General features: G+C 42.1%; 2 protein-coding genes across 2 annotated transcripts in view; both read right to left on the reverse strand.

Annotated features, from left to right (window-relative positions):
- Positions 1 to 24,938, reverse strand: part of LOC146560418 (uncharacterized) — a 358,436-nt gene that overhangs the window by 12,369 nt on the left and 321,129 nt on the right. The gene's annotated exons all lie outside the window — the stretch shown is intronic.
- LOC146560419 (olfactory receptor 52K1-like) lies at positions 14,243 to 15,172 on the reverse strand. The gene has a single exon (XM_085245216.1). It carries the CDS (start codon positions 15,170 to 15,172, stop codon positions 14,243 to 14,245), a length of 930 nt encoding a protein of 309 aa, XP_085101342.1.

A 24,938-nucleotide genomic window follows, 5' to 3' on the forward strand; every position in this document is an offset into this window, starting at 1 on the left:
CTGTTTTGTTACCTTGTATGGTCTCCTTTCAGGTTGTGAAAGAGGAGTTTCCTTCAGGAGCAGTTCATTTACTGGAAGCAGTAGGTTCCTGTGGAGTACTCACACTGTTTTCGGACCCTTTTCAGGCTGTACTCGGTAAACCGGTCCACTGTTGACTCTTTCCACCACACGGTGCACTACCTGCTCCCAGTACGCCCGCAGCTTGCCAGGTCCGCCTCGTTCTGACAGGTTTCTCAGGAGCACTCGGGCACCTGGACAGAGAACAACACCTCTCACTGCACGGTCATATTGTCTCTTGCCCTTAGCAGAGGATTTCTCATTGTTTTGTGCTGCCATTTCATATGCGAAACGCATCTTCTTTTCCTATTTCTGTGCATATGACTGTCGATCTAATGTTTCAGGATTTCTTTTGGGCAAAAACAGCAAGTCCACAGGCAAACGTGGAGATCGGCCATATAGGAGGAAAAATGGGGAGAAACCGGTGGCCTCATGCCTTGTACAATTATAGGCATGTATAACATGAGCCAGATGATCTTTCCACTGACTCTTTTTCTCCTCCTCCAGAGTATGCAACATTTGAAGGAGGGTCCGGTTAAGTCTCTCTACTGTATTGCTTTGCGGGTGATATGGCGTTGTTCATGAATGACCAATACCAGTCAGCCGTTGTAACCTGCTGAACAAGTTCAGTTCTCAAACTCCTTCCCCTGATTGTGGTGGAGTTTCTCTGGGAATCCAAAGCGAGGGATAAAATCGTGGAATATTTTGTCAGCTGCGGTTTTCCCAGATTTATTCCTTGTTGGATACGCCTGGACAAAGCGTGTAAAGTGGTCGACAAGAACAAGAATGTACTCATAGCCCTGACTTTGCTCTAGGTGTAGGTAGTCAATACAAAGGAACTCGAGAAGACTGCTGGTGGTTATATGTTCCATTGGAGCTCTTTGGGGAAGTACAAAGTACACCTAACCCTTCACTGGATGCGTCCGTGTGTAGAATGAATGGAAGGTTGAAGTCTGGGTATGCTAGGGTGGGTGGAGTCGTCAGCACATCCACAAGTTTAGCCAAAACACCCTGGTGCTCTGCTGTCCAAATGATTGGTGTTTTTGCTGGCCATTTGTCTCATGTTGATTGTTGTTTTTACCTTTGTCAGCACTGCTAGGTTTCTGGAGAAGTTCAAACAGCGGCTTAGCCAACCGAGAAAAGTCTTGAATGAAGGAGCAATTGTACCCCAGGAATCCCAGCAAGGACTTAACATCTCTAACAGTGTGAGGCACTTTATCTTTCAGAGCCAAGATTGCCTCCAAGTCCTGTGGATCAATCTCCATCTCCTGATACTAAACGTCCAAGATGACGAACCTCTCTTTTGAACAACTCACGCATCTCAGTTTGAGCCTATGTTCTCTCATGCGGCCCAGAACTTGTCTGAGGTGGTTGACATGTGCCTCAAAGGATGTAGAATAACACAACACATCATCAAGATATGGAGCACAGCACTCATCTCTAATTCCATAGAGCACTCCCTCCATACACCTTTGGAATGCTGCAGGTGCATTTGTCAAACCAAATGGGATTCGAATCCATTCATAAAGCCCCCACGGTTTATTTAAAGCTGTGAGCTGTCTGGATTCCTCACTTACAAACCCTTGGTGATATGCGCTTCCTTGATCTAATATTGAGAACCATGTGTTGCCACCCACGTTGCCAAGTAAGTCCTGTATGCGTGGCAAGGGATGACGATCTGCAAGTGTTTTTTTTGTTCAGTCCCATAAAGTCCACACATAGCCGCAAACTATGGTCCTTCTTACAGGCACAGACAACTGGAGAGGAGTATGAGGACACAGATTTGCGGATCCAACCTCTGTCTAGGAGATTCTTCACATAGTCTTTAACCTCCTGGTACAAAGGCTTAGGGATAGACTTATAGCACTTTTGAACTGGATTGTTGTCTGTTACATTAATCTTTAGCTGCAAGTTGGGTATGCAACCTATGTCTCCCTCCCCTCTAGCAAACACATCAGATTCCTCAAAGAGCATCTAACGCACAACTTCTTGCTGCTGCTGGTCAAGATGCTCCAAGTTAACAGGAGGATGCCACTTTTTGGATGTATAAGTTTCTGGGATACTGTTTGCTCTGGCACTGCTGTGACTGGCTTGGCTACCCTGCGTGGTACATATATATGTATCAGTACTTGACTGCCCTGGCTGCTGATAAGGGGGACCAAAGTCTGTTGGCCTACTGTCTATGATTCCTTCTATGCAGCCCAAGGCCGTCCTTGGTGGCAAGAAGATATCATGTTTGGCTGAATTGCAGACTGGGATTTTTACAGTTTTAAATGCACCGGGAGGCACGATAACTAAAGCAGGAAATAAATCCAGTCCATCTGGGACATCTCTTTTTAAGGCTGGTTCAAATAACATTGTCCCTTCCTCAGGCCAATCCCTGATGTGGCATTTCACTTGACATATTTGGCCAATAGGAACTGTGAGACGTCTCTTTACTAATCTGATCATCTCATTCCTAGTTTGTTGGCACGTTGGGGTTTTGCTGACAACAGAAACAATTGTTTCAGCTGTATCTCGATGGAGTTTTAATGCCTCTGCTAGCAAATCACTTAAACTGACGCTCCCTGATTTTTCCAGACATTCTAGGACGAGTTCGTCTATCACATTGAAACCTAATAACAGACCATTCACACAGCTCTGACTCACTAACATGGGTACATGTATGGCTACCTGGCCATGTTTTTCACTTCTGATTTCCACTAGTACCTCAGCCCAACCCTCAAAGGGGACATCCGTCCCATTAGCTGCTGTTATTCTAAGTGGATCATTTGGTAAAAGCTCTTTAAGCGACCTGACTTCGGTGGCTGGTAGGTGCTTCTCTATCCACGACTTTGCCATTATTGTGACCTGAACCCCACTGTCCAGTAGCACCTCAATTGGTACACCATTAAGGTAACAGGTAAGCATACACCTTTTGCCTATCAGTCGGACTACATGGTTTCCTTTCCCTGGTCTCTTTCTTAAGAGTGGCTGATTATCAGTTGGAGTCCTTCTCTCATGGTTCGTTACAATGTTTTGGGACTCTGGCTCTTGTCTGATCACTGGTGGTCCCTCCCCAGTGACCCTTTGGTGTTTCCTGATTTGTACTTGGACAGACAGCCCACGGCCCGGTGTCCCTCCTGGCCACACTGGAAACAGTGGTTACAACTGGCAATCCCTTGGGTTATACAGGGCCTGCATTTTCCTTTCACGGAGGACTTGGATGGTGGGGCAGTACTGAGTGAGCTGACCTGTGTGGACTCAGAAGGGCTTCCCTCTGAAGTGAGAGCCTTCTCAATAGTCTTGGCCAAAGCAGACACCTGTGCTGTTAGTTCATGCAGGGCTGCTCGTTGTGCCTGGACTTCAGCTCGGGTTTTCAGGACGGTGGCTTGGACCTCGGCTGGAGGCTGAGCTGCAAGTTGTCTTTCACCCTGCTGCATGGCACTAACTGTGACTGCTTTTGCTTTATGTGTCTGACCTAGGCGAGTCTGTCTCTCTACCTCTTCACTAACTGACTTGGTCTCTTCGGACATGAGTGTATTTCTACTCATTCCTTGATACAATGAATGAAGAAATACTCCTTGTATACTCCTGGTATATTGGAACTCTGAGCTACTCTGCTGAGAACCAAACATCACGCGCTGTGTTAGCCCCATTAGCCGGTACATGTACTGATGTGGACTTTCTCTGTCCTGTTGTTTAGCATTGTTAAGCTCCTGAAATAGCTCTGTACTGCTCTTGTCTCTCAGGTGTGCTCAAAGGAACCGTTTGAGCTTAGCCACTGTTAATCCAGGTTTGGTCATTAACATATCCTTAAAATGTACCTGGTTTAATTATCTTTAGGACAGTGTGGATTATCTCTGCTTCTGTCAAATTCTCAGATAGCCCTTCATCAATCTGTCGACATCAGGGGTCGGCAACCTTTCTGATGATGAGTGACATCTAAAATTTCCATTGACTGCATTAGCAATAAATTTAACAACGCTCTATATTAACAGTTACACACTATATAGAACAACTTTATAAGATTATATTTGTTTACAGATGTTTGCAGCTATCAGCGAATAGTTATCAGCTATTTTGAAACAAAAAAAAGACACTTTTTATCCATAACAGCAAATGAACTGTACAACAGAAAATGCAAATGCTATTTATGGTCTCCTCACAACAATGATAAGAAAAATAAACTAAGCCAATATAGCATGTTTGTTAATACAGGGATACACATGTTAATGTGATCTCTGGTCTCCCACTCAGAGACACAGGTCTCCAGCATTCAGAGGCTACCTGAGGACTCATGTGAGAGAAAATCTGCTCACACAGACATGTAGAGCCAAACACTGTCAGTAAGGCCTCTGCAATGTTCTGAAGACAGTTAAACCTGTCAGGTAGTGATGTCCAGCAGGTGAGCATGCAGCTCCATGAACACGCACAGCTGTGGATTCCAGCTGCATTCATAGTTCTGCGAACTTTGACCCCCACAGAGTCGAGCTTTTCACTTCAATCAGCTGCATTTCGATGTCGCATTAACTGGCATTAACTCAGCCAGTTTTTAGCGCGACATCTGCTGGTTTCCTCTTTCTGGTGCAAAGTGGGAGATAAACAAACGCCGATCAGCTGATCATTGATCAGTTTCATGATTGAAGTAGCAACAGGAGAGGGAGGGGGAGAGGATGAGAGAAGAAGAAGCTGCCGTGCAGCGTAAAGACACAGATTGACTCCAGCTTTGTGTCTTTTTCCATTCTAGCTGACGTACGGGACAAACTGTGTTCCTTTTCAGTTCAATACGAAATGCGTAATATTTTCTCTGAATACGAGACATTTAGACATTTAGATAGCAGCTAGCGAGCTAACTTCCTGCTAATTTCTAACTCTGTTAAATGTCATGAATTCCGTTTCGTTTTCATGGATGCCTGGATGATAAACTCAATTGTTATACATGGTAGAGCAGAATGCTGATCATTTTATTACAGATGAAAGACTTTAGATAGTTTTTCAACTCTCAGTAATGCCATAGTGATGGTGTGATTTATGGACCTGCAGCGGAGTTTGAGCCCAGACACAGCTAGTGATGTCAGACTTAAAGACCGGATAAAGAGTGATATGAACATATCTATAACTTACCTGAATGAAAATGTCTGGAGCACACCAACAGATATTTGGAGATGGAAGAGAACTGGATATCAGCTGGTCTCACAGCTGCTATCCAGACTAGATGCCTTCTTTTGGCAACATCCGATACATAAGCTGCCTCATGTTGCTTCCAGTTGGGGAAAGAATGAAAAGATAAACCATTTTCAACCTTATTCTCTTGCTGGTCTTGCGATCTAACTTTACAACCGACCGCACAGCAAGTACGAACCATAGCTGGTGTTATCCGTGTACTTTCGCTCCTCTTTGCTAGCGCTTTGTTTGGCCCAGAAACATGGCGCCTCAACCAAAAATCCTGGCAACGCCCCTTCTCGTGACATCACGCTCCAAAAGCCCTATTAGGCTAATCGTTGTGTCACTTCCGGTATTTCAGACAATCCCTTTCCGTCAAGGATTTTTAATTTGTTGTGGGTTTTTTAAATTTGTTGTGGGTTTTTGTAATTTGTTGTGGGTTTTTTTTAATTTGTTGTGGGTTTTTGTACTTTGTTGTGGGGTTTTGTAATTTGTTGTGGGTTTTTGTAATTTGTTGTGGGTTTTGTTTTAATTTGTTGTGGGTTTTTGTACTTTGTTGTGGGGTTTTGTAATTTGTTGTGGGTTTTTTTTAATTTGTTGTGGGTTTTTTAAATTTGTTGTGGGTTTTTGTAATTTGTTGTGGGTTTTTTTTAATTTGTTGTGGGTTTTTGTACTTTGTTGTGGGGTTTTGTAATTTGTTGTGGGTTTTTGTAATTTGTTGTGGGTTTTGTTTTAATTTGTTGTGGGGTTTTGTACTTTGTTGTGGGGTTTTGTACTTTGTTGTGGGGTTTTTGTAATTTGTTGTGGGTTTTTGTAATTTGTTGTGGGTTTTGTTTTAATTTGTTGTGGGTTTTTGTACTTTGTTGTGGGGTTTTGTACTTTGTTGTGGGGTTTTTGTAATTTGTTGTGGGTTTTTGTAATTTGTTGCGGGTTTTTTTTTATTTGTTGCGGGTTTTTTGTTCTTTGTTGTGGGTTTTTGTAATTTGTTGTGGGTTTTTGTAATTTGTTGTGGGTTTTGTTTTAATTTGTTGTGGGTTTTTGTACTTTGTTGTGGGGTTTTGTACTTTGTTGTGGGGTTTTTGTAATTTGTTGTGGGTTTTTGTAATTTGTTGCGGGTTTTTTTTTATTTGTTGCGGGTTTTTTGTTCTTTGTTGTGGGTTTTTGTAATTTGTTGTGGGTTTTGTTTTAATTTGTTGTGGGTTTTTGTACTTTGTTGTGGGGTTTTGTAATTTGTTGTGGGGTTTTGTACTTTGTTGTGGGGTTTTGTACTTTGTTGTGGGGTTTTTGTAATTTGTTGTGGGTTTTTGTAATTTGTTGTGGGTTTTGTTTTAATTTGTTGTGGGTTTTTGTACTTTGTTGTGGGGTTTTGTACTTTGTTGTGGGGTTTTTGTAATTTGTTGTGGGTTTTTGTAATTTGTTGCGGGTTTTTTTTATTTGTTGCGGGTTTTTTGTTCTTTGTTGTGGGTTTTTGTAATTTTTTGTGGTTTTTTTTTAATTTGTTGTGGGTTTTTGTAATTTGTTGTGGGGTTTTGTACTTTGTTGTGGGTTTTTGTACTTTGTTGTGGGTTTTTGTAATTTGTTGTGGGTTTTTGTAATTTGTTGCGGGTTTTTGTACTTTGTTGTGGGTTTTTGTACTTTGTTGTGGGTTTTTGTACTTTGTTGTGGGCTTTTGTAATTTGTTGTGGGGTTTTGTAATTTGTTGTGGGTTTTTGTACTTTGTTGTGGGTTTTTGTACTTTGTTGTGGGTTTTTGTAATTTGTTGTGGGTTTTTGTAATTTGTTGTGGGGTTTTGTAATTTGTTGTGGGTTATTGTAATTTGTTGTGGGTTTTTTTTAAATTTGTTGTGGGTTTTTTTTAATTTGTTGTGGGGTTTTGTAATTTGTTGTGGGTTTTTTTAATTTGTTGTGGGTTTTTTTTTAATTTGTTGTGGGGTTTTGTAATTTGTTGTGGGGTTTTGTAATTTGTTGTGGGGTTTTTTAATTTGTTGTGGGTTTTTGTAATTTGTTGTGGGGTTTTGTAATTTGTTGTGGGTTTTTGTAATTTGTTGCGGGTTTTTTTTAATTTGTTGCGGGTTATTGTAATTTGTTGCGGGTTTTTTTTAATTTGTTGCGGGTTTTTTTTTAATTTGTTGTGGGGTTTTGTAATTTGTTGTGGGGTTTTGTAATTTGTTGTGGGTTTTTTAAATTTGTTGTGGGTTTTTGTAATTTGTTGCGGGGTTTTGTAATTTGTTGTGGGTTTTTGTACTTTGTTGTGGGTTTTTTAAATTTGTTGTGGGTTTTTGTAATTTGTTGTGGGGTTTTGTAATTTGTTGTGGGTTTTTGTAATTTGTTGTGGGTTTTTGTAATTTGTTGTGGGTTTTTGTAATTTGTTGCGGGTTTTTTTTTATTTGTTGCGGGTTTTTTTGTTCTTTGTTGTGGGTTTTTGTAATTTGTTGTGGGGTTTTGTAATTTGTTGTGGGTTTTTGTACTTTGTTGTGGGTTTTTGTACTTTGTTGTGGGTTTTTGTAATTTGTTGCGGGTTTTTGTACTTTGTTGCGGGTTTTTGTACTTTGTTGTGGGTTTTTGTAATTTGTTGTGGGTTTTTGTAATTTTTTGTGGGGTTTTGTAATTTGTTGTGGGTTTTTGTACTTTGTTGTGGGTTTTTGTACTTTGTTGTGGGTTTTTGTAATTTGTTGTGGGTTTTGTAATTTGTTGTGGGGTTTTGTAATTTGTTGTGGGGTTTTTTAATTTGTTGTGGGTTTTTTTTAATTTGTTGTGGTTTTTTTTAATTTGTTGTGGTTTTTTTTTAATTTGTTGCGGGTTATTGTAATTTGTTGCGGGTTTTTTTTAATTTGTTGTGGGTTTTTGTACTTTGTTGTGGGTTTTTTAAATTTGTTGTGGGTTTTTGTAATTTGTTGTGGGGTTTTGTAATTTGTTGTGGGGTTTTGTAATTTGTTGTGGGTTTTTGTAATTTGTTGTGGGTTTTTGTAATTTGTTGTGGGTTTTTGTAATTTGTTGCGGGTTTTTGTACTTTGTTGTGGGATTTTTTTAATTTGTTGTGGGTTTTTGTAATTTGTTGTGGGTTTTTGTAATTTGTTGTGGGATTTTTTTAATTTGTTGTGGGTTTTTGTAATTTGTTGCGGGTTTTTGTACTTTGTTGTGGGATTTTTTTAATTTGTTGTGGGTTTTTGTAATTTGTTGTGGGTTTTTGTACTTTGTTGTGGGTTTTTTAAATTTGTTGTGGGTTTTTGTAATTTGTTGTGGGGTTTTGTACTTTGTTGTGGGTTTTTTTTAATTTGTTGTGGGTTTTTGTAATTTGTTGTGGGTTTTTTTAAATTTGTTGTGGGTTTTTGTACTTTGTTGTGGGTTTTTTAAATTTGTTGTGGGTTTTTGTAATTTGTTGTGGGGTTTTGTACTTTGTTGTGGGTTTTTTTTAATTTGTTGTGGGTTTTTGTAATTTGTTGTGGGTTTTTTTTAAATTTGTTGTGGGTTTTTGTACTTTGTTGTGGGTTTTTGTAATTTGTTGTGGGGTTTTGTAATTTGTTGTGGGTTTTTGTAATTTGTTGCGGGTTTTGTTTTAATTTGTTGTGGGTTTTTGTAATTTGTTGCTGGTTTTTGTAATTTGTTGTGGGGTTTTGTAATTTGTTGTGGGTTTTTGTAATTTGTTGCGGGTTTTTTTTTATTTGTTGTGGGTTTTTGTACTTTGTTGTGGTTTTCTTTTAATTTGTTGTGGGTTTTTGTACTTTGTTGTGGTTTTTTTTTAATTTGTTGTGGGTTTTTGTACTTTGTTGTGGTTTTTTTTTAATTTGTTGTGGGTTTTTGTACTTTGTTGTGGTTTTTTTTAATTTGTTGTGGGTTTTTTTTATTTGTTGTTGGTTTTTGTAATTTGTTGTGGGGTTTTTTTTAATTTGTTGCGGGTTTTTGTAATTTGTTGTGGGTTTTTGTAATTTGTTGCGGTTTTTTAATTTTTTGCGATTTGCTCTTCCCAGCCACCGTACTATCTGCCTTCACACTAACTACTGATGGTGTTATAACAGAGTCTGTTTCTGCACCCAGCCACCGGAGGTCGTTGCAGGTCAGTGATGAAGTCGTTGAATACTAGCAGGTGAGACATGCCTTGGTCCTCCTGACTTGCCAGGCGGTCACTTTTCAAAAAGTCCACAATGAAGTCATAGAGTTCCACCTCTGTTGCATCATGTCCTGGTAGGTCATCTTCCACCTCATCCTTGATGGTGTCTACAAGCTAGTACAGCACCTCTGTCTTAGCAGTGTTAATAAGCTCATGAAGTTTTCTCTGTATTCCTCGTTGCAGCTCTTGCAAAGCCGCCATTCTGGTACCTCAGATGGAGCAGGCGTAGCACGTTGGTCCAGGACGTTAGTCTTAGTTTATTACTTAATGATTAGTTGCCGCCAAGAGGAGGCACTAATTCCAGACGAGCCCCCACAATGTTGATGTTGGCCCCCCTGGTCTGACAGGTGCCTGGGAGGGGTGCGATCCTAGATCCCGCAACTCAACAAGCTATATAGAAAACCCACTACAACTGAAAACGTTCATTAGCATTGCTATTGTGCACCAGGACAGATTCACATGCAGACTGATGAATTCGGATTCCTTCACTTCATTTGAGCTGCAAATGATTAAGGTCAGCTCTTTGCAAACCTTTTATTGTTTTTTAATTGTTTGAAATCTCGTCCTTGGATAAATGAAAACATTTGTAATTTCAGGAGATATTGTCGCAAGTTAGAACGTTTGTGGAAGACTTCCAAGCTTGAGGTCTATAGGTTACACCTTAAATAATCTTTCCTCTTACTAAATGACATGTAGAAAATGCCAGAACTGAGTATTTGTCACACCTCATAGCTTCAAAAAAGAAAGACCCTAAATTCTTGTTTAAAACAATTAAGAGTATTGTTTCTCCTGATGGTCCTTGTGCACCAGTTCACTCAACGTCTGAATACAATTAGTTTATTTCACAAACAAGGTCACTGCCATCAGGTCTAATATCTCTCCATCATCTTCTCAATATCAAACTTACAATTTGCTCAGCTCTGATACTTGGTCCTCTTTTACTCCTGTTACATTACAAGACATCAGAGTCCTGCTTCGTCATATAAAACAGACTTCAAGCCCCCTCGATGTCCTTCCATCTTCACTTTTCACTAGTGTGTTTGATTCCATTGACCTCTGTATTATGGAAATGATAAATATTTCTCTTCATACTGGCTCAGTCCCCAGCTTCTTTAAACAAGCTGTTGTTGAGCCAGTATTAAAGAAACCTCAGCTGGATCCATGTCTTCCTAACAGTTATAGGCCAATATCCAAATTGCCTTTTATATCGAAGATTTTAGAAAAAGTAGTAGTAGAATAACTTAACTATTTCCTGGATAAAAATGCTGTTATGGACACTTTCCAGTCTGGTTTTCGTAAATTGCATTCCACTGAAACGGCAGCATATCAGCTTCTTAGACCCTTCTGTAAAATCGAGCCTCAGAAACCTCGGTGTCATATTTGACAGCTCGATGTCGCTCGAGCAGCATTCTGAGAAACTGTTTTTATCATTTACACAATATTTCAAAACTCAGACTACTGGTGCCAAAGCCTAAACTTGAAATGATTATTCATGTTTTTATTTGCTCCTTTTTAGACTACTGTAATGGTCTTTTTACTTGTTTTAACAAATCAGCCTTAAATCGTCTTCAGACTGTGCAGAATGCTGCAGCACGTCTCTTGACAGGCACCAAGAGAAGATCTCATATCATTCCAGTTTGGGCATCCCTTCACTGGTAGCCTGTAAGTTTCAGGCTTCATTTTAAAATTTTAGTTCTAACCTTTAAGGCCCTGCATGGTCAAGCTCCCCAAAATTCTATCTGACCTGCAGAAACCACATTCATCTTCTCGAGCTTTAAAGTCATTAGATCAGAGACTGCTGGTGGTGCCGCACACTCGTTTTAAAACTCGTGGTGATCGGGCCTTTCAGGCAGTAGCACCACGGCTGTGGCAGTGAACGCTTGTGGAGGCTGCCATCTTGCATTTTTGTAGCCAGAGTCTGCGCAGTAGTGACTTGAGGTGGAGCGACTGCGTCACGCCATGCCACTGGACATGACTGCAAACACGCCCCCCTACACTTTTTACGTAGCCCGGCTGCTCCAGTTTTTTGCTGATGGGTTTACCGCGACTGACGACTTGTTAAATTAAGGTAAATACAACCAGTTCACTGTTATGAAAAAGACACACAGCTTAACATCTTATAGTTCTACAACATCTAAAATCGCTCTGTTGTTAATTCGTTAGTTAGATTAGCCGCTATCACATCCAATGTGTTGGAGGCTTTTTGCTAGATAGTTAGCGATGCTACACACCTGTTACTCTAATAGTCTGTGTTATTGAAGGATTCAGGACTCCTTAGGTTTTGTTATACATTTTTAGACAGCGGTGAGATCAGCTGCACACTCTACAGAGGCCCAGAGTTACTGTTAATATCAAAAATGTAACGCTGTCCATTGAGTTTTTAACATAAGACTGTGAGTGTAATGCATCTAAAACTGTTTAAATCTTCAGAGCCCTCTACATCCTGGTAACATGGAGACTTTAAAACAGCAGCAGAAGGTTTCAGTAGTGTAGTCTAATTTGTTCTTTTCATTTAATAATAGGGTCCATATTATATCAACAGCTACATTCACCCTGGAGAGAAACTAGTGAGGGAGACCATCAGGACCAAGCTGGGTTTCTGGGTCCAGAGGTTTGGAGAAACTTCTTCCCTTTCTTTCATCACAGCTGTCCTGTGCCAGATGTTCTGTTGACCCGCTGAAAGAGGCATCATTTAAGAAACACCAGGAAGACTGAAGCTCATCGCATTGATCAAGCAGGACTCATGATCTTCACCAGCAGCTCCCTCACAGGGAAATCTTCAGCACTCCTCCATAGGCCCGCCCCAGGAGATGGATAAACCCAGCATTTCATGAACACTGTGATGGAGACCTTTGCTTTGTGTAATGTTATAAATACTCAGATACTCCCCAGAGGCTTCGGACTTTTACATAAAGATATTATATTCAGTCCTGTAGAAAGTTATACATTTAAAAATATATGATCCTCTCTGGTTACTCTGGTATGAATAACTCTGAATCACTTTATGGTAAATAACACTATCTGCAAAAAACTGAAAGAATTCCAGATGACAAGTTTGTAGTTCAATATACAAGTGACGACCTTTGACCTTCATCAGGTTTTATTTAATTGTGTCAGAGAAAATCTCATGTGCTCTTCATGCAGCTGAGTGCATCAACACGTTTAACTTACCGAAAAAGTGCAGCGGGGCCTCGGGTCCTTCTGTCGGGTAGTCCAGTTTACTGAAGAACACCTCGGGCTGTCAGGTTAAAACACTCAGTCGTGTTTTCATAGCGTAAACGCTGGCCCTCCTCTCAGAGCGTACGCTATGCGTACGATACGCAAGTTTCTCCGTGACTGCAGCTGTCAGTCAAAGCTGCTATGATGACGTTTCACCCCAATTTAACATCACCGCGGTAGGAATTAGAATCAGACTTATGGGAGAGGAGACCCCTTGAACATAAATCAGCGTGATGAGAACTATTGATAACAAAAGAAAGAATCTTATCTGAGGAGAATAAATTTATTTTAGTCTGACCCCAGTCCCATCCACTAACACGGAGGAGGCGGGGTTTATGACCTATGCCCTATGCTGCAGCCAGACACCAGGGGGTGATAGAGACGTTTTGGCTTCATTTTTGGGGAGCCTTCGCGTCGTCCATGTTTTCTACAGTCATTGGTCTGAGCTGTGGTAGAATTCTTCATCTTCATATTGTTTATTGGCGGTTGGTAAACAGCAAAATGGTGGATTACCGCCACAAACTGGTTTGGAGTGTGGACTGAAATGACAAAAAAACAAAACAAGAAAGACAAAAACCCAACAAAAAACATTCAAATCCTGTGGTAGAATTCTTCGTTCCTTCACTGTCACACGTTGATGATGTAATTGGAAATCTATTAGGCTGCGACCTGACAACAGTGCCACCTGCAGGAAGCTACTCTCAGTCTGATAGCTTGTGTTCTGAGACCTGACACCTTACTTCTGAGACCTCGGACCTGATGGGTTTTTGTCTGGAACCTGAAGCCTGAAAAAAAAAATTCTGAGCCCTTAGACCTGAAGCCTTTTTTCTGAGACCTGAGACCTGTTGGATGTGCTGATCTTCTAAATAGCTCTGAGAAAGGTGGAAAAATGAAATGAAGCCAGCATGTGAGATCGTCACATTGATTTCAGACTTTTTCCTTTGATTTGGGTTCAGTTTGTGTACACTTCTAGTGGAAAAAGATAATTTACGAGTCCAGTGACATACATTTTTTTCTTAGAATGGAATGATGATCATTGTAGAGTAGTCTCCTCCTCCATGAGTCACAGGAAGCAGAAGAGAGTCAAGACAGAACGATAACACAACTTTTCTACTGCTGCTCTACAGGGTGTGCACAGTTAAATTATGCTGGTTAATTTTGTTGAGCATCTGTGCACTTTCTTAAAAGAAATAAGTGGCTGAGATGGATGCCATATGTACTATTAAAAGTATTTTTTTCTAGTTTTCACGGTGCTTCATGAATGTGAGAGGAGATAAAAAGGGAAAAATTGTGGACATCCGTACAAAGTGGGATTTCTTTGGACCAGAGTAGATACACTGCTTGAGTGTAATGTTTTATCTGAGTGGTGTAGCATACATAGCAGGTGTGATAGCAGCACACTGACACCTGGTGACTATATTGCTGTACTACACCATTCTGAGTGCCAGTGTCTCTAAAGACATGAAGATGCAGATGTTTAAACCGTTTCCCCCCCCCTGATTTATTCAACTGCTATGTTATAGTCATAGTTAATTTCTATATGGTAATGTTCTTCTCAGCATCTGATTGTCAAATACATACCATACAAAATAAAATGAATTGCACATATGTAAGGCATCATATGTTATTACATGATTCCAACTATATGTTTAATAAATATAAAGAAAATTCCAAGTTATTGAAATATTTATATTTGCTCTGAAAAAAATATGGGTCAGACTCTCAGTGTATTGAGGATGTGCTGTCGGATCTCCTTAGTTCTGATGCCGTAGATGATCGGGTTGAAACAGCTTGGAAAGAACAGGTACAGTATGCTGAAGAAAATCCTAATGGCTGCAGGGAGACCGTTTCTTATTCGATATGAGAGGAAAGCTGTGAGTATGATGGTCAGACTAACAGTCATGACCACGATGTGCGTTACACAGGTGTGAAGAGCTTTGGCACTTGACTTTCCTGAGCTCAACACAGAGCTGAATATGACTGTGTAAGAGGCAGTGATGAGGAAGAAGTCAGTCACAGGGACAGAGAAGACTGAGATCAACCCCACCAGGCTGTTAATGGTGGTGCTTCCACAGGCCAGCTCCACCAAGGCCATGTGCTCACAGAAGCAGTGGTTTATCACATTTCTCAGACAGAATGGCAATTTTCCAGCCAGACTGACCACCACCAAGACAGCAAACATATTTCTGATGGAAAAAGGGATTACAAATTTAAGAAATCTTGCTAAAGCCATTTGTTCTTGATAGTGGAGCGGGGTGCAGATGGCAAAGTAACGATCTAGAGCCATCCACAGCAGCAGAGTGGACTGAAAGGCTCCTAACAAGTGAATGAAATACATCTGAACAAGGCAGCCGATGAGAGAGATCCCCCTCCAGTCGAACAGGAAGCTCAGCAGCATGTGGGGAACAAAGAATACAGGGAGGCTGAGGTCAATGCACGCCATGCTGGCAATGAGGATGTACATCGGCGAGTGGAGGCTTCTCTGTGAAACGATCACGTACACCAGCAGGGAGTTAGCAAACAGTGACACAACAAACATGAAGGAGAACGGGATGAAGAGGAACGGCCTCAGCTCTCCGAGTTCACTAAAGCCATCCAGGAAGAAATATTTGTGTGAGGAGATGTTCTCCTTCACTGCCTCCATCTCTGTCGCCTCCCCAACCCTCCTAGTTTTTAGCTGGATCAGGCTGAAATGAGACAAAAAATCAGAATAATCCACAGTGGTTTAATACAAATTGAAAGAACTGATAAAGAAAGCTGGAGCCAAAAACACAGACTCTGTGTTCTGTTGACACTTCAACCTTCCAGCGTTGGCTAACAGACGGTTAACCCCTTTTTATAGAATACAGCTTGTAGTTTCTCTTTGCAGCATAAAAATAATTTGTTTAACAGCACTCAGTAGACTGACCAATACTCAAAGCAATGGGAAAGTCCAAACTCTCACTCACAGATAAGAGGAAATGAGTTAAGATCTTTAGAAACAACCGAGGAACCACAAAGTCCCAACCCTGCCATGAACGACAAACTGCTGCAACACCAGTGTCACTGTTTAGGCCTCTTGCATGAAAGTGTGATACATACAACAGTCGTCTTTACACACATTGATATCTTCTAAACAGAGATGGTGCGCCATGTTTTATGTGTGTCCACAGAATTCTGAAATCCATGAATGTGGCTCAAGGACGATCTACAATAAACATTCAACAGTTAGAGCTGTTTCTGTTTGTCAGATGCTGATTGAATCAAGGAGCTCCTTCAGTTTTCACATGGACTCTTTTCTTATTCAGAACTACATAAGCTTTATCCATGACATAAATATTGGAAGCTGAACCTACAAATGTTAGAGGATTTATGAAATCAAGCAGGAGAAATCTTCATTACACAGTTGTATGATTTCCACCTCACTCTTTCTTTACTTTGTAGTCACATTTTAATTCTACTTGCGGTTCAGACTCTCAGCTATTTCATGTCAGTGGAGCCCTCCCTCCCCTCTTCACTTCTCACCATTCTTGTATGTTTTTTTCTACCTTGCCTTTGACTCAAAGGTCAACTTTAGTATGTTTAATATTCAAGTAACAACAGTTAAGAAGTGATAAAAATCTGATAAAAACAGGAGACTCAGACGGTGTGGTGTGCTTTCCACCGCATGGAAAGTTTGAACTGGCTCAACATCAGCTGTTAGTGAAAAACACACGAGCAGCACAAATGATCACAGCAAACAAACCTCACTCACAGCCGAGGCAGCTCATGTGTCCTCTCAGAGTTCACAGGGTTCACATTGAAGACAACACTGAAAGCACACTCAGAACAATCGGTTCAGTGAAAAATCAGTCAGTTCCTCAGAAATATTAGAGTACGGGAACTCTCTGCTGCATATAAAGAAGAATGAAGACTTTTATGAAAGATTATTCATAAAGAGTCAGAGGTTACCTAATTGTTCCTGAATGGAAATAAATGAGCAGGCTTGACTTGCTGACTGTGTGCCTCGATTGCAGGCGGATGGTGTCAAACCCTGATCCACCTCCATCCATTCCTCCATCCACCTGTCCCTGCTGATCTGACTGAGCACTTTAATACTCTCCGTCTGACGCGACCACTTTGCAACCCTGTTGGTGTGACCAGCTGAATATCACAGAACACATGGTCAAAATAACAGACACACTGTGGGAAAATGTAAAGAATGCAGTGTGTATGAACATCACTGTGTTGATGAACTAATGCTAAAGCCCTGATGCTAAATTCAAACAGCACACTGCAGTTTGTGTCCTGTTTTTAGACTTGTGTTTTGATCTTTACTTTCAGTTTTATTTCCTGTTTACTTCCAGGCACCAACAATGCTTGTTCCAGTAACCCTGTAGGTGGAACGATGACATGCGTTCAGCTGTGTTGTTGGCAGTTGTGCTGTGCGGCCTGTTAGATCTCTTACATCTTGTGTCTTATGTGAGAAGCTTGTAATGACTCCAGCTTCTTTACAAAACTGCCTGCTGTTTGTCACCGACTATGTTCACTGTTTTTATGGACAGAATTTCCAGGTGGGACAAGTGATGGAAGTTTTTCACCTTGGTGGCATCAGGATCTCTTCTATGTTGGTTGCAGACTATGCGGTTGTTTTGGCTGTATAAGGTAGTGGCCTCCACCTGTCAGTGAAGTAGTTTACTGCTGAGTGTGAAGCGGCAGGAAGGAGAATGAACACCTCCAAGTCTGAGGCCTTGGTTTGAGTGAACACTTCAGGTCAGGGAAGAGTTGGTGTCCCAAGTGGAGGAGTTTAAAAAATTATATTTTTTAAGGGATCTTTCCTTTCGGGTTTGGTTAGCCTGTGTGACCTCGGAGGCAGCTGATAGGGAACCCACAGGCCAAATGGAACGCGCCACGGGCAGTGGCTGAAGCAAAAACTCTGGTGTGGGAGGAGTTCGGAGAGGCAATGGAAAAAGACGTTCGGACTGCCTCGAAGAGATTCTGACAAACCGTCAGGCGTCTCAGGAGGGGAAAACGGTGCTCTACCTGCACTGTGTATAGTGTGGGGGGAGCGCTGCTGACTTCGACTGAGAAAATTGTCGGGCGGTGGAAGGAATATGTTGAGGACCTCCTTAATCCCACTGACCTCCTTAATCCCCAGCAGAGTCTGAGGACAAAGGGCATGACCCGCCAATCTCTGGGGGCGAGGTCACTGAGGCAGCTAAACAACTTCTTGGTGGCAGAGCCCCTGGGGTGGATGAGGTCCGCCCCGAGTTCCGGAAGGCTCTGGAAGTTGTAGGGCGGTCCTGGTTGACACGCCTCTACAATGTTGCATGGAGATCAGGGGCAGTACCCCTGGACAGGCAGACCGGGGTGGTGCTTCCCATCTTTGATAAAGCGGACCGGAGGGTGTGTTCCAACTACACGGGAATCACATTCCGCAGCCTCCTTGGAAAGTCTATGCCAGGGTGCTGGAAAGGAGAGTGCGTCCATTAGTCGAACCTCGGATACAGGAGGAACAAAGTGGTTTTCGTCCTGGTTGCGGAACACTGGACCAGCTCTTTATCCTCTCAAGGATACTCAAGGGCGCATGGGAGTTTGCCCAACCAGTCTACATGTGTTTTGTGGACTTGGAGAAGGCATTAGTCTTCTCAGTCTAAACCACAGGTCCCTCGGGGGGTCTTGTGGGGGGTGCTCCGGGAGTATGGGGTGTCTGGACAATTGCTACGGGCCATTCAGTCCTTATACAACCGTTGCAAGAGCTCTGTCTGCAAAGCTGGCAATAAGTTGGACTCGTTCCTGGTGGGTGATGGGCTGCGCCACAGCTGCCAGTTGTCACCGATTCTGTTCATAATCTTTATAGACAGAATTTCAAGGCACAGCCAAGTGGCGGAGGGCTTTTACTTAGGTGGCCTCAGAATCTCAGCCCTGCTTTTTGTGGATGATGGGGTTCTGTTGGCTTCATCGGGTGATGCCCTCCAGCTCGCACTAGAATGTTCGCAGCAGACCCAGGACATGCCGGAGAGATCATATTTCTTGGCTGGCCTAGGAACACCTTGTTGTTCCCCCAGACAACCTGGAGGGCTTCTCTGCTTAGGCTGCTGCCCCCGCGACCCGGCCCCGCATAAGCTGAAGAAGATGGAAGGATGGACACAATTTTTATTTAATTTTTGTTTAACGAGGAAAATATGAATCTTGAAAATAAAAATCTCTTTAGCAAAAGTGTTGTGGCTAAGACAGGCATCAGTAGTTCAATCAGCAGTAATGTTATAGCCTAGTAAAATACCAACTACAAAATATTCAATACAAAAAACAAAAAAACAATGTCCAAAAGTAAAAATTCAAAGCACCTTGTTCTGTATTTTAGGATTATTATTTTTGCATATAGCACATTGAAAAATGCAGTGTGATGTTAGGGTCAGAGTGAGGGCACAGTGGGGACTCTTCCATCATGTATACTGTGTCTTTGCACATTAATGAGTCTCAGACGAGCTTCTCATTGTTTCATCAACAGCAACTGTGATGCAAAACAAGACCCGACCTCAGAGGCCTGTAGCCACTCGGACACTCTGGAGGATTGAACCAGCTACAGGCCAATTAACACACAGTACAGCACGGGGAATAATGGAAGGGGACTCTTCAGAGCGGCTTTGGGACTCTGCTTTGGTGTTTATGCTCCTGTGAGGTGACCACAAGAAAGCTGTTTTGTTTCCTGCAACAACCACACAAACACAAAGTTTGTTACATTCCTCCATAAAAAGGAAAATAATGTGGACAATACTGCATATTAATCAGTTGTTGCATTTTTGAGGTGTGTCAGTGTAGTTCCATTTTTTCTGACTGGCCACAGGCCTCCGAGGCCGAGCCTTGTGTTGCATCACAGTTGCTGAGGAGGATGAAAGAATGAGGAGCTCGTCTGGGACTCATTAACGTGCAAACACACAGTATACATGATGAAAGAGTCCCCACTGTGCCCTCACTCTGACCCTAACAGCACACTGCAATTTTCAATGTTTTATATCCATAAAATAAGCTTAAAATAAATCATTTAGCTTTACTCCTCAGTATTACAGAACTGCAATAAAGTTCTTTGGACTGCAGTTCGGGTTCATGTGTTTCCTCTGTAACAACATGCGTGTCATGTTTAGCCGAACTCAGTGTGTGAGAGGATGTCACAGCTGATTGAATCATTTATGAAATTATGCTGCAGAAATCAAACTGAGATTGGTGGCTTGCATCATAGTAGGCCCTGGCATTCACCCTAGTTTGATTTTTGATTTGGTATGGCTGTATGACGGTTTTTAAAACTTAAATGAGAGAAATGTAGTTTGATTTCCGGTGAAGGTTAAATGTTTCTTTCTCTTTCTTTTCAGGCTGATTGAACTGAAAAGCTATTAGGAAGGAGGGAGCATGCACACACATTTTATCCTGGATGGCTTTAAAGAAACTTCTTGGATGGAAGGTGAAACATCTTCATGAAAGTTAAAGAAGTCCAGCTGCTTTCTTTCCAAGCTCCACAGACTACCACGAGTTGGATGACTGAGAACCTACACAGACCTGTTAGTGAATGGTTTGATAATTAGTCAAAATAATGATTTATTCTGTATTTCAGCAACCAGTTTACACCAGGAACAAACAAAAAACAAACGAAAATTACTTAAACATAAACAAATCACAAAGAAAGAATATTACAGTAGCCACAACTGGACCAAAGAGCTTAGCCTTGTCTACCTCAGTTGGAATACCCAAATGTTTGATCATCTATCATCCACCTGGGCCTTACACAGAGTTTCTGTCTGATTTCTCAGACTTTTTACCTGATTTAGTGATCAGCTCAGATAAAATAATTATTGTGGGTGATTTTAACATCCATGTAGAAGCTAAAAATGACATCCTCAACATATGTCTGTGAAGGTTCTCAGTCATCCAGGTCATCGTAGTCAAAGGAGCTTGCACCCCACCATTTGACCTTAGAACTGAAGAAGCTTCTCAGATGAGAGGTGAAACGTCTTCAAGCAACTTAAAGAAGTCCTCAACATAGCATTTTTTTCAGGGTGGGTGGAAGGGAGGACCCAGATGTGAACTCTTGGAGAGCAGACAGTGAATTTATTTACAGTGATAAATTAGTCCAATAGGCAATGCAAGTGTGCAAACAATCATCAGTGAGCCTTCCCCATTTCTCCTGTGGTGCGTGGTACCACCTTCTGTCACTTTCCCAGCAATGACCTGTGCTCATGATTCCTCAACTCCTTCCTCCCTGTTGGAAATCCTTGAGCAGGCAAACACAGCAAACAGTCTCTTCTCTCACTTCACTCAGTTTAGACACCAGAGTTAATACCAGGCTTGGTGAAATATTCCAGCGCTGACTGTCACCGTCTGTCAACAGCTGGGATGCTGAATCAACTCAGCTCCCACGTAGAGGTGCTTCCAGGTCGGATGTCCTTCAGCGCCTGACTTCCAGAAGTGCAACTTCCTTAAACAACACCAGGAATGGAGAGGGAGAAAAACGGGAGAAGGAAAAAAACAACCAAAACAAATCCCACAGGCAGGTGTTGCGTCTCAACACTTCACCAAGTTTTTTGATTCCTCATAGGCATCTGATGGAAGACAACACACTGCTCAGTAGATCATTTAACACTTTTATTCACTTCTAGAAGGGAGATGTGTCCTGCATGGCACACTGCCGTGACGTGCACTTAACAGTTTTATTCCAAGCTGTCCCTGTTAGGTTTATGTTGTTGGATTGTTATTTATGCTTAGAAATATTCAATTCAATTAAATTTTATTTATATAGCGCCAAATCACAACAAAAGTCGCCTCAAGGCGCTTATATAATATATAACCATATATTCTTAGAGGTGTATAATCGATTGTGTAGTGATAGTATGTTTGATCCTTAGCAGGCTGCAAAGACTCTGTGTGCCTCCCAGAGCACTGTGGCATAAACACACATCTTAAGGTCATGAGAGAGGTCATACCTTCTCTTACTGATTTATACTATGGGAGGACACCTACTCTGTATCTGCTATAAAAGCCCTTTGTTTAGGTGGACTGCTGGACTCCTGGTACCAGCAGGTCTGGGGAGTCTTCACAGGTTCACATACCGCAAAGAATGACGGCCCTTTGGTGGCCCAGATCTGGTTTGCCAAAGGTGGCCCACACATTGGCCAGCACAAGGCCAGTTGCAGACACACTGGTGGTCCTTTGCTGGCCCATGTGTGGATTACCTCTGGAAAACCTGGTCTGGGCAACCAAAGGGCCATCATTTTAGAGGTATGTGGGCCAGATATGGCATGCCATCGCATAAACAGTGGCGTCATTGCCAGACCTGGCGCACATCTGGTTGACATACACTCTGCCATGACACCAGTCAGTCAGAAGTGCCAGCTTGATGCCAGATCTGGGCCAGGCCTGTTTTCTATAAGCCTGGGCCACATAAACCAAACCACAAATGAGCCAGATGTGGCATGCCATCACATAGACAGTGCCACCTATGCCAGGCCTGGCCCATATCTGGATGACATACGTCTTATCATGCCAGAAGTCAGCCAGCAGTGCCGGCTTGATACCAGATCCGGGCCAGACCTGCTTGCTATGTGGGTTCATGAGTAAATCATATGAGCCTTATATGATTGACCATATGAAGCAAGCTAAAGCTGATGCAAGTCTTTTATAAGTTTTTCTATTTCTTTTCCATATGGGGTGACACAGTCTAATGTGTTATTAGATTCAATTGGCTTCTCTCAAAATGTAAAAGAACCCACCCACCACTTTAATCACACTCTAGATCTTGTTTTAACATATGGCATAGAAACTGAACATGTAACAGTGTTTCCTGAAAACCCTCTCCTGTCTGATCATTTCCTGATAACATTTACATTTACAATAATTGATTACACAGCAGTGGAGAGTAGACTTCATCACAGTAGATGTCTTTCTGGAATTTTGTAACTAAGTTTAAGAATATAATCCACCCACAGAGCAGCTACCTGAACGCTACTCCAACAGGTTGATTATTGGACTGGACTCACCCAGGCTGCGACCTCACAGTCTGGCATCACTTTGCCTTCTGACAAAGTAAGACATACAGACTGTTACTGGACTGTTATTCATTCAATTCTCTGAACCATCCTGACTCTCCTCTCCCTCTGTTTCATTGCCCTAGACCACCATCTCTCAGCAACCTTTTTCTTTACAAAAAACTGGAGCTAAATAATGATACTCTTCCAGAACTGCTGACAGGTCTAGGGAAGAGGCTGGTTCAGTAGGACAATTCAATTCAATTCAATTCATATAGCGCCAAATCACAACAACAGTCGCTTCAAGGCGCTTTATATTGTAAGGTAGAGCAGCGGGCATTTTGTTCGGTGTAGCAGAACGCAAAAACTGTTCAGGGCACAAAGAACTCCAACCGTAATTCTACCCCTCTCTCAAACAATCTGAGGGTTATGATGTTTAAACCAAGGCTAGCCCAACACCAATCCGGTGTGGGGAGCATTGAAAAGAAAAAGAATGATATGTTCAGTGTGATTACTGGAGAGGAAAAGAGTGATGTCCTCGGTGCAGTGTGTGACTACTGCCAGCGGGCTACCGTTGATCGTTGCTACTTGGAGTGTCTCTGGTAGAGGCATCACCGGGAAGCCTAACTCACAGGCTAGTGGCTCGTCCAGAAAACTTTGTTCTGCACCTGAGTCAATCAAAGCACTGCATGGGTGAGTTAGAGAACGAAAGATTAGTTTAGCAGAACAACTTGGGTGGGAAACAAAGTTAGCAATGGCGCCCGTCCTCTGGATGTCTGGAGTTTTGATCTCCTCCATACCTGCTTCATACCCTGGAGGACGGGGCTGTGGCCCCCCCACACTCCCTAGCAGATCGTTACATGGAGAAACCTTTGGAATGCAAGCATGCTGATCCACACAGGTATGCACACAGGTGTACACACGGGTATTCACAGACGCGGACTACAGCTTTCTTGGCTGCTGCCTCAAAGCACACTGTGCGCTGTCTATCTTGCGTGCTGCACAATATCGTTTATTATTTAGTATCTACTGATATCTACTGCTAGCTAGTTTATTGTGATGGTGCTGGTTTTTTTATTATGTTGCTCTTTGTTGTTTGCTTTCTCTTCTGTTTTTTTTCTCCATACAGGTGATCCAGGTGTTTTGTTTTTTTTGTTGTTTGTTTTGTTTTTTTTTTCTTTCTTCCCCCCTTCTCACCGTCTCTTCTCCCCTCTGGTTTTCTTTCTCTCCCTCTCTTTCTTTCATTCTTTCTCCCTGTCCTATCCCCCAGTCATGTCTGTCCCGTTTGTAGCAACTGAAAATAAAATAAATTCATAATTATAATAAAGGCCAATCAAATGGACCAATACGGCAAGGCCATGATGATCCACTTGGTAAAATAAATCCGCTTGGCATCTTTCTTGGCCTTAAGACAACAATTCTGATGCTAAAGATCCAAACGGGACAAAAAAAAAAAAAAAAAAAAAAAAAAAAAAAGCAATGGCGCCCGTCAGACTCCCCACACTCACTGGCGGTCGGACTCTTTTACTGGTGTGGGAAACTTATCTGAGAAATGTCCCTTCATAACATGCCGACCCAGGACCCAGGAGTGGAGATTTAGAAGGAATAGACAGTGCGTTTTATTTAAAGTGAGAAGAGTTCAGTGACAGTTCAATGTGCAAGCTGTCCCAGATTGAATCTGTGTACGTGATTCCTTCTCGAGCAATCTCCTCTCTGTCGTATGTCATCCAGATGTGGGCCAGGCCTGGCATAGATGGCACTGTTTATGTGATGGCATGCCATATCTGGACCGATTATGGTTTGGTCCATCTGGCCCAGGCTCATAGAAAACGGGTCTGGCCCGGATCTGGCATCAAGCTGGCACTTCTGACTGACTGGTGTCATGGCAGAGTGCAGGGGCGATTCTAGGATCAGCGCTTTGGGGGTGCTGAGCACCCAGAGAGCTGCCTTGGTTTGGGTGAACACTTCAGGTCAGGGAAGAGTTGGTGTCCCAAGTGGAGGAGTTTAAGTATCTCTAGGTGTTATTCATAAGGAGAGAGATTAACAGACAGATCAGTGCAGCATCTGCAGTAATGCAGAAGCTGTACTAGTATGTTGTGGTGAAAAGAGAGCTGAGCATAAAAGCAAAACTGCCAATTTAACCAGTCAGTGTATGTTAAAAATCACAAGTCCCAAATGCTTTCCCAACTTCCCTACACCACATGTATCCTGTCAATTTGTTGGACATGCTCAGAAGTCTACATAACACCAGTTACACCAGAGCTCTGTATTAAACTTACAGAAATGGAAATGCTAAGATGGTGAATGCTGGAAAATTGATTTAGAAGCTCCGCCATCAGATCATGATGAGGAGGAAGGAAGAAGACCCCAACAAGAGAGGATAACCCCAGAGTATCTACAAGACTACAAAAACCAAAGTTCTTGACAAGGCCCTGA

The sequence above is a fragment of the Mchenga conophoros genome, linkage group LG14, assembly GCF_057382185.1.
Source record: "Mchenga conophoros isolate Kocher_MC1m ecotype Shallow Benthic linkage group LG14, M_conophoros_male_GT1.1, whole genome shotgun sequence".
Lineage (NCBI taxonomy): Eukaryota > Metazoa > Chordata > Actinopteri > Cichliformes > Cichlidae > Mchenga > Mchenga conophoros.